Genomic DNA, 10,900 nt, shown 5'->3' on the forward strand with positions numbered 1-10,900 from the left:
GCAATGTCATACAGCATTCAAAGGCTGTCTACTAATCTTAAGCTTCTTCTCATACATCTCTCTTATGGCCTTCCATAGTTTTTTTAAGCATTTGTATAAGTATCAAAAGATTTTTGTCTTGCAAGTTACTTGGTGACCCTGCCAGTGCAGGTGCCACAGAAAAAGCACCAAGTGGTTAGCATTTGGAAGGGCATCGAGTTGCAAAAACCTTGTCAAAACTGACCTCGCCTGTGCTGGTACCACATAAAAAGCACTAAGTCCACTCTGCTGAGTGGTTGGTGTTAGGAAGGACATCCAGCTGTAAAAATCCTGCCAAAATAGTCACAGAATTCTGGTGCAGGCTTCTGCTTGGCCAGCTCTTGTCAAATCATCCCACCCATGCCAGCATGGAAGGTGGACATTAAGCGATGATTATGATGATAACAATGACAACTTTCTACTAAAAGTCAGCTTGTACTGATATCTGCCTATGAGGTTTCCTCCTGGTATCTTCTCATAATTTAGCTTTCCCACAAGATTAAGTGAATTTTAAGATTGAATGTATAATTATTAATGCTGACAGTATTCGCAATTTATTGTGCAAGCCATGTCACACTCCAGTTAAAATCCTTACTCTCATTCCAGGTCTTATACCAGAATGATTTTAGCTCTTTCTAGGAAGGAACTTTTACATCTCTCTTATGTTCTGAAATGAAATCTGTCAATATCACTGCTTCTCTGGAAATTTGCAGTCGATACCAGGATCTTGTATCTACAGAACAGATTTCTTCTATAAATGCCTGTGCTGCTTGCCTGGCACCTGTGCCAGTGGCATGTAAAAAGCACCAATTACACTCTTGGAGTGGTTGGCATTAGCAAGAACATCCAGCTGTAGAAACCATGCCAAATCAGATTGGAGCCTGGCACGGCCTCCCGATTTACCAGTTCTCAGTCAAACCATCCAACCCATGCCAGCATGGAAAGTGGATGTTAAACAATGACGCCAATGATGATCAGTCTATAATCCCAAATGTTGGTATCAATATGGGTATTGCAAATGCATTGTGGGATAGTGTTTTGTTGTACTAGGAAAGCTCTAATTGCCATATCTTTTTAAGTCTAGTATTATATTCTTTGGTTACTCTGTCCTTGTTCACATTACCTTTGTACAATATATTTTCATCAATACCCAGGTATTAGCAGTTCTTGTTTTGTTGAGTAGGGAATGTAGTGAAACACTTGAAGAATCGTGATGGCACCTGTACCAGTGGAGCACTAAGAGCACCGTCCGAGCGTGATCGTTGCCAGAGCACCAGCTGTCTGGCTTCCATGCTGGCGGCACGTAAATAGCACCTTTGAGCATGATTGTTACCAACGTCGCCTTCCTGGCACTTGTGCCGGTGGCATGTGAAAAGACATTCGAAGAAGGTCGTTGCCAGTGCCGCTGGACTGGCTCCTGTGCAGGTGGCACGTAAAAGACACCATTTTGAGCATGGCTGTTGTCAGTACCGTCTGGCTGGCCTTCGTGCCGGTGGCATGTAAAAGCACTCACTACACTCTCGGAGTGGTTGGCGTTAGGAAGGGCATCCAGCTGTAGAAACTCTGCCAGATCAGATTGGAGCCTGGTGTAGCCATCTGGTTCACCAGTCCTCAGTCAAATCATCCAACCCATGCTAGCATGGAGAGCGGACGTTAAATGATGATGAAATGACTGTTGATTTAGAGCCAAAATAAACAGAAGCATAGATTAACTGTTACTTAGGAAATATTTATGATATCAGGGACAATTAGCAATCTCTATATCCTACTTAATATGGGTATTTTGTAAAAACACTGTAATACTGTGATATTTGTCTTGATAAATCATCTCATATAGGTGTATAGTGCTAAAGAGCTCAGAAGTCTCAGCAGTAGATGAAAAATGTCTATATCAGCAATGAAATTGCTTTATCATGTGATTTCTGTGAATTCGATTGTGATTGGCCACTGGTATCCAATATAACCACATGCTAACCAGACTTTGCTTCTACTGATATAGTAAAGCAGTGACTAATCAGTCGCTAGTATTGCAGATAGCTGCCAGACCAAATATAAAATTAGTCATTAGCAATGGAACAATATTAATATCAAATAGCAGTCTGTAGAGACAATTGTTCCACTTTCAGTTACAAGTGTAAGAATTGTGGATTAGGCCTTTGTGAGTCTTTTGATGGAAGCAACTGAGGTTGCAGGTACTTTTGCCAGCTGCAGTAACTTCAGTTGCCATAAGTGGAGAATGGAATTGAATGCCATTCTGTAATCAAGCTATACTGTCACAAGGTTTTGTTTTCTTCAGACAGCACAGCTTTATTTACCAACATTTGTTTGATGCATCCCCACACTCCTTTCTTTCCACTTGTCAGCTTGTCAGTGACTATCATTAAACTCTCAATGGTCTTGGAGGAATTGGCTCAGACAGATTATGTGCAATTTGTATGTAATGTTAACCTCTGTAGTTCTAAGCCAATGCAGTGTTTGTAAGTCTATCTTTTTCAAGCATTTGTATAAGTGACTTTCTACAAAAAGTCAACTTCTTGTACCAATATCTGCCTATGAGGTTTCTTCCTGATATCTTCCCATAATTTAATTTTCCCACAGGATTGGTGAATTTTAAGATTGAATGTGTAACTATTAACGCTGACAGTATTCTCAATTTCTTGAACCAAACCATGTCACACTCCAATTAAAATCCTTACTCTCATTCCAAATCTTAGTTAGACCAGAATGATTTTAGATCTTCCTAGGAAGGGCCCGTTTTATGGCAGTATTTTATCCTGGCCTGCTGTAACATTTTTGTCTTGATAATGGAGTTTTCACTCTGAGCCTTGATTTCATATCTCAGGGTTATTAATTTTCCATTATGATTTAGAAAAGAATCTTTGTAAATTTTTGTTAGTGATGGTGTTGGAATATTTTAAAGTTGACCCTCACTGTACAGTTTATAATGGCATTTAACTGTCCTGTGTGTCTATGTATATGTATACATACATATTGTATGCAGTTGGCCACTGGTATACATACATATACATATGTGTATACATACATATACACAGATAACATAAATATACATAGGTATCTATATATATACATTCGTATGTATCTATTGATCTATCTATCTGTATGTGTGTACACATACACATGCATATGTATCTATCATTGTCATTGTTTCACTGCCTACTTTTTCATGGGTCAGATAAGAATACTTTGGGACACAGTTATGTCTTTATTACCCAGATGCCCTCCCTGTCTCCAGCTCCCACTTGTTTCCAAATGATGCAATAATCTCCCAGTCTATCAAGCAACAAATAACCCAGACATGTTTTCATGCTGGACTGCAAGCAAACAACATCATCAGAAAGCTGTTCTTTACAAACCAGTGGACACAAAGAAAATACCCGTTCTCTCTCTCTTTCTCTCTCTCTCTCTCTCTCTCTCTCTCTCTCTCTCTCTCTCTCTCTCTCTCACATACACATGATTGGTTTCTTTCAGTTTGCACCTACCAAAAATCTACTCACAAGTCTGTGGTTGGTCCAGGTCTATAGGAGAAGGCTCAGTTGTAAACAAGTGTCACTGACACACAAACAGTGTCATTCATTTCCAATCTTCCATGAAAACATGTCTGGCCTTAGAAAAATCTACCTCACCTAATTCCATCTGGCCCATGCAAGCATGGAACAATGGATGCTAAAACAACAATGACGATGATAATAATGATGGTGATGTGTGTTTGGGAGAGTGAGTTTGTATTTCTCAAGTCTACACATAGGTTTGTAAACAATAGCTTTACTAACAGTGTCATTTGTTTCCAGTTCATCTCGTAAATCATATCCAGGTTGGTTGTTGCTTGATGAACTGGAAGAGTGTCTGGCCAGCATCTTCGTCTGACCTATGCAAGCATGGCAAAGTAGAATGTTAAAATGATGATGATGATGACCTATGTGTTCATTCTGTTGTCCATAAAAAAAGTCCGTTTTTTGTGCTTTGTTTATGTTCTTGTTCCTTTTTTGTCCACGTTTTTTGACATCCTGTACCCAGATATGCATCTATATGTACAGGTAGATGTAGGTATGCACATACCTGTACGTATACATGCATATGCTCATATATCATTTGTAATGATATTACGATCATATTGCGATTGTGAGTTTAGTTCCTGGACTGAGTGGCACATTGTGTTCTTAATTGAAGCACTTCATTTCATGTCGCTCCAGTCCACTCAGCTGTGAATGAATAACCTTGTGACAGAGTAGCTCTCCGATCAAGGAGTGTGTTGCACCGTTTGCCTACCCAGCAGGGTGGCATCATTCAAAAGCCAAAATGACATGAAGTGCATTGTGATCAGCGATGTATAACAACTTCCAGTGGTCAAATTGATCACATGATATATCGTTTGTCATAAGCCTTTAGAAACATGGAAACGTGAAAAAAATCGTTTTTAACAGTTTAACTCGAAGTGGATAGAGCTATAAATAACTGTGTAACTGTTAGGTTAAAAAAAAAAAAACCCTTGGATTGAAAGTGCTGGGCTGCTGCCTGTCAATCTCATTTCCACATCCTCTGTAAACATTACAGATGTTCTACAAATATTGTGACAAGGCTGTGAATGACTAAACTCTAAGTGGAATGTTTTTTAAGTAAATGTGTCTGTGTGTTCTAAGATTGATTAATGTAGGAGGAAAGAGGGTGGAGGGAATGGCCTGTCAGTTTACTGTAAGGCATGCTCAGAAGTTAGTGAGAAAATAAACTGTAGACCTCCCATAAGTGAGGCTTTTAGAATGTTTTTGATTGGGCCTTTTCGGTGTGAGAGCTAAAGCAATCTATTGACATCCATCACAGCTATTGGGAGCATGATTGGTTGCAATATAGGTAAGTGGGTATGTTGTTATATGCTTGAGTGTTTTATCTATAGCTGTGATGTTAATTAATCTAATGAGGATTGGAATAATGTAAATTCAGAAGTGTTATAAGATGGAATCTAGGAAGTAAACTATTACTTGTGTGTGTATGTGAGTGTCTATATACATATGCATTAATGTATGTATTTGCATATATGCATATGAATGAGTATCATCATCATCATCATCATCATCATCATCATTTAACGTCCATGTTCCATGCTGGCATGGGTGGGACGGTACCACAAGAACCAGCCAGGCCGAAGCCTACCCCACACTTTTGTGACTTATGGCAGGATTTTTACAGCTGGATGCCCTTCCTAACACCAACCACTCAGCCACTGTATATATATTTATATACTTATTTTATGTGTGTGTGTGTGTGTATATATATATATATATATATATATATATATATATATATATATATATATATATATATATATGCATCATCATCATTTAATGTCTGTTGTCCATACTAGCTTGGGTTGGATGGTTTGACCAGGGCTGGCAAATTGGAAGGCAGCACCAGACCTGCATTTCAAATTATTAACGATGTAACATTTTAAAATTTTGTTGGAATTCAATGAAATTTCCACAGAATGATGGCAACAGCTATATGTGCATGGTATGTAAAAAAAAACATTAGGTTTTGCACAAGAATAAACAAACTGCGACCATTTGCATGATTTCCATAAACTTTTGGTGTTCCGGATTATTAACGAGTGTAATTATGGGTCGTAAATGTGATTTAACTGTTTCAGAGAAATATTGTTATTTCTGAACTTGCAAAAGGTAAATCAACATTAGAAATATCTAAAATAATTGGAAGATATTACCAATCTGTGAAAAAATTTGTTACATCTTCTACAAAGATATGTAAGAGAGCCAACAGATGTCAGTTGAGGGCTGTTTCTCAATATACTCTGTCATGAATTAAGCGTGAAGTTGTAAAGAACCAAGGACTTACAAGTGTTACATCATTAATAATTTGAAACCCGGTATGTGTGTGTGTGTGTGCGTCTCCTTGTCTTGATGTTGTATGAGAATTGTAAACAAGTGTCACCGTCATGCAAGTGTTGCCTTTCATAGAAATATGTCCAGCCCTGGGGAAATATTGCCTTGCTTGGAGGCAAGTGAAAATTGATATTAGGAAGGGCATTTGCCTCAAGAAAATCTGCCTCCATGAATTCTGTCTAAGTAAATCCAACATGGAAAAGTGTTCATTAAAACAATGCTAATGATTGTGTGGGTATGAGAGTGTGCTGAGTGCTTTTTTTTTTCATGACATCAGCACTAGACCCCTGAATTGAGTAGGGTATAGTATTGAAGGATGGATAGGGAACATATGCATGATGGATAGTGAAGGTAGTTATAGAGAGAGAAATAACAGTATATTCAATGTTCCTCTCCTTCCATTCTGCATAGGTTTTGTTGTTTCCTGCAACTCATCACCACACATCTCAGTTTTCATCTTATGAGGTACAAACATCCTGATATCTGCATTCACCACTTCTTCCCTCTTTGCCACTGTCTTGATCTTCAAAAACACTTCACAGTTTTACACCTTGTACCTCTCATCAACTTGCATCACATGTCTGATATCGGATCACCTCCTCCAATGCTCCCTCCATTATAGCAAGACACCTGCTTCTGTCTCTTTGTCACACTCTAACCTTTCATCCTCTGATACCAGATCATCTTCTCTAATGTCTCCTCTGTTGTGGAAAGACACCTGCTTCTGCCTCTCTCTGTCTCTTTGTCACACTCTAACCTTTCATCCTCTGATACCGGATCATCTCCTCTAATGTCCCCTCTGTTGTGGCAAGACACTTGCTTCTGCTGCCTCTCTCTGTCTCTTTATCACACTCTAACCTTTCATCCTTTGACACAAGTCCCCCTCCTCAAATGCCCCCTTCCCCCTCTCATAATTCCTTGTCTTGTGAGTTATTTGGTGACCCTGCCAGTGCTTGTGCCACGTAAAAAGCGTCTGGTCCACTCTGTAAAATGGTTGGTATTTGAAAAGGCATCCAGCTGTAAAAATCTTGCCAAAACTAACCTTGCCTGTGCAAGAGCCATGTAAAAAGTACTGAATCCACTCTACAGAGTGGTTAGGGTTAGGAAGGGCATACAGCCATAAAATCCTTGCCAAAACAGAGTAGCATAGGTCAGTTTTTCTACCTGGTTGGCTCCTGTCAACTGTCCTACCCATGCATGCATGGAAGACCGACATTAAACGAGGATGATGATTACTATATAAACACTGCAGTTGGTGCTCTAACACTGTTTAGCTGCTCTGTTTTAATACCCACTTGCTTTTCTGCACAGTTTAATATTGCATATCCTACAGATTATGCTCACCATAACCCTTTATTTTTTTTCCATACATTGTTTTTCTTCCATGTTGCAATTCAGACAGTATATAGTATCATAATGTAAGAACACTGACCTAAAGTATTAGTGTGATAAAATCTTCTTCTACACTGAAGTTGACACTAATGTTTCTTAAGATTTACAGAGGAGAAATATTCCTTCATTGTACAATTAACTGAAACAGATGGAAACTTACAATCAAACATGTAATAAACAGGTTTTAGAGTTGCTTATATAAATCTTACCTTTTTGAACGTGGCCGTTGCCAGTACCGCGTGACTGACTCTCGTGCCGGTGGCATGTAAAAGCACCCACTACACTCTCGGAGTGGTTGGCGTTAGGAAGGGCATCCAGATGTAGAAACTCTGTCAAATCAGATTGGAGCCTAGTGCAGCCTTCTGGCTTGCCAGTCCTCAATCAAATCGTCCAACACATGCTAGCATGGAAAGCAGATGTTAAACAATGATGATGATGATGATAGAATTATTATATATAATAACCATAAAATAATTATTATATAAAATTTGCTTTGTTACCTTGTGGCCCTGAGTTCTGTTGCACTGCTTGAGCCTTGGGTAAGTGCCTTACACAGTGGCTCTGGATTGACAAATGCCTTATGAGTGCATTTGATGAACAGAAACTATGCAAACTAGCTCTGTGTGTGTGTGTGTGTGTGTGTATGCATGTGTACACACATACACACACAACTGTATCACCCAGGCTGTCAGGTGTCTAGTCACAATGTACTTCCTTGCATTGTTGTACCTTCTGAATGATGCCACCTTACTGTTTAGGCAGGCAGGCTAGCATTCCTCTTGTTCAGAGCATCAGTCTATCATAGAGTTACTTATTTACAGGTAAGTGCACTAGAGCATTAGTTCCCAAAGTGGGTGGCACTGCCCACCCCCTGGTGGAGGGCAATGGAAAGATCCAGTGGGGGGGAGCATCGAAAAAAGATGGGGTGACCAAAACAACACAATGGATGTTTACAAAAAATGGTCTATGTCAGTGATGGTGAGTGTGTGGGGTGGGGTGGGGTACTAGGAATGAAGCCTTAGAACCAAGGGGACAGCAGCCTGAAAATGTTTAGGAACCACTGCACTAGAGCAGTGTGAAAGGAAGTGTTTTGCTTAAGATTGCTGTGTACTGCCCAGTCAGGGAATTGAAACCATGATCTCACAGTTGTGACCACTAAGCCATGTGTGTGTTGGAGTGCGTATGTATGTATGTATATTCAATAAAACCTCAAGAAATTCCTAAACGAGTGTAGTACCCTTGTTTAACATTAGAGTCCCAATGAAGGATAATCATGCTGTATCAATGTATGATGTAATATATACATTGAAACCGCCATAAACCAAGAAACTAAGGAATTCCCTAAACAAGTTCAACCCAGTAAGAACTGGAATTTCAATGAAGGGTAGCTTTGAACAAGAACAAAAGATAAAAAAAAGGTTCAAAGTGGACAAGAACTTCAAATATATGCATCCCTCCTTCAGCTGTCTTTGTATGTATTTATGTATATGTGTATATTTATTTATATATATATGTGTGTGTGTGTGTATGTACGAGGGTGTGCTGAAAAGCTCCTGGCTTTGGGTAAAAGAAAATACAGAAGGATCAGTCATGATTTCATTCACATACTTATTGCTGTAGTCCTTCAGTTTTAAGCCCTGTAAAAGAACTCAGAAGGTTGGGCCTCAGCCAGGCCTTTCATGATACCCTTAAATCCAGGAACTTTTCAGTATCCCCTCATATAAAAACACACACACACATACACACATACACAAGGGGTGCTGAAAGTTCCTGGCTTTGAGTAAAATAAAATACAGGAGGATCAGTTGTGATTTTATTCAACATATTCCTTTCTCAGGTCCTTCAGTTTTTCGAAGCGCTGTAAAGAAATTCAGAAGGTTGGGTCTCCAACCAGGTCTTTCACAATACCCTTAAAGCCAGCAGCTTTTCAGCACTCCCTCATATGTGTATGTCTTTGGGTTCTCCAACATCTGACAACCTGTGTTGTTTATATCCGTATGACTTAGCAATTCAGCAAAACGTGCCTGATATAAGAACTACTAAACTTTAAAGAGAAAAAATGTACAAGAATTGATTTTATCAAATAAACCACCGAAAGCAGTGCCTTGTCATGACCACTGTCCACTGGCTAAAGCCAGTTAAAGAATAATTAATTACACAGATCTTGTGTGGTAAGAAGCTTGCTTCCCAACCACATGGTTCTGGGTTCAGTCCCACTGCATGGCACCTTGGGCAAGTGTCTTCTACTATAGCCACAGGCTGACCAAAGCTTTGTGAGTGAATTTGGTAAAATAAAATCTAAATACTTTCCAATTTTTTGAATAAATTGTGAAATTTATAGTAACTTTTTTTTTAAATATTCTCTTTTATTTTACTTATGACTCTCCCTGGACAACAATATTTCTGTTATTACCACCTTAGCGAAGGCGGAGGTATTGTTTTCAATCGTGTTTGTTTGTCCGTGGATAAGATATCTCAAGAACCGCTGGATGGATTCGGATGCAACATCCAGAGATGTTTGGCCTCATGATTGGCATGAACTGATTAGACTTTGGGATTGATCTGGTACCGGACAAGGATTCTGGATTATTTTTCCTGTATTTTTACTTAATTTTTGAGAGTGGTTGGGTTCATTTTTAGTATTCTCATTTGAGAGCAGTCGAATTTATTTCAGATATTCTCATTTTAAAAATCATCTCCAGCTAATCGTTGAAACTATTAGTAGCATGATAAGCATTTGTAGTTGAAATGTTTTGTAATATATATAATTTAAGAGAGTTATAATCATTTCATTTACTATTGAAGACAAACAAACCAAATTGATGTAATGACTTCTACTTTTGTAGTGTTGATCAGAAATTATCGCGAATGGATGGTGGCTTTACAATAGATGAAGCTCAAGCTATAATGAATGAAATAAAACAGACGAAAAAATGCTTGAATACAGAAGAAAAACAGAAACAAGAACTTATGAGGGTATGTTTTACAAGTTATTGTTACTGTTGGTGTTGTTGTTGTTATTATTAAGGCAGCCAGCTGGCAGAATTGCTAGCTTCTCCGGACAAACTGCTTAGCGGCATTTCGTCCATTGCTACATTCTGAGTTCAAATTCCGCTGAGGTTGACTTTGCTTTTCATCCTTTCAGGGTCGATAAATTAAGTACCACTGAAACATTTGGGATCATTGTAATCGACTAGTCCCCTCCCCACAAATTTCAGGCCTTGTGCCTTTAGTAGAAAGGATTGTTATTGTTATTATTATTATTATTATTGTTATTATTATTATTGTTATTATTAAGGTGGTGAGCTGGCAGAATCATTAGCAGGCCAGGCAAAATGTTTAGCATTTCGTCCATCTTCACGTTTTGAGTTCAAATTCCACTGAGGTCGACTTTGCCTTTCATCCTTTTGGGGTTGATAAATTAAGTACCAGTTGCGTACTGGGGTCAATTTAATCAACTGGCTTCCCCTCTCCCAAATTACAGGCCTTGTGCCTATGGTAGAAAGGATTTATTATCATTGTTAGCACGCCAGGCGAAATGCTAAGTGGTATTTCGCCTGTCTTTATGTTCTGAGTTC

At 38.8% G+C, this 10,900-nt stretch overlaps 1 protein-coding gene across 6 annotated transcripts in view; it reads left to right on the forward strand.

Moving 5' to 3' along the window:
- Positions 1–10,900, forward strand: part of LOC106872603 (protein KIBRA) — a 97,732-nt gene that overhangs the window by 35,259 nt on the left and 51,573 nt on the right. For all 6 annotated transcript variants that reach the window (XM_089365474.1, XM_089365476.1, XM_052973752.2 and 3 more), the window contains one exon: positions 10,169–10,298. In XM_089365474.1, coding sequence (XP_089221600.1) covers positions 10,169–10,298 — 130 coding nt within the window. The remainder of the gene's footprint in view (positions 1–10,168; positions 10,299–10,900) is intronic.

The sequence above is a fragment of the Octopus bimaculoides genome, chromosome Z (genome assembly GCF_046866305.1).
Source record: "Octopus bimaculoides isolate indiv1 chromosome Z, ASM4686630v1, whole genome shotgun sequence".
Taxonomy (NCBI): Eukaryota; Metazoa; Mollusca; class Cephalopoda; order Octopoda; family Octopodidae; genus Octopus; species Octopus bimaculoides.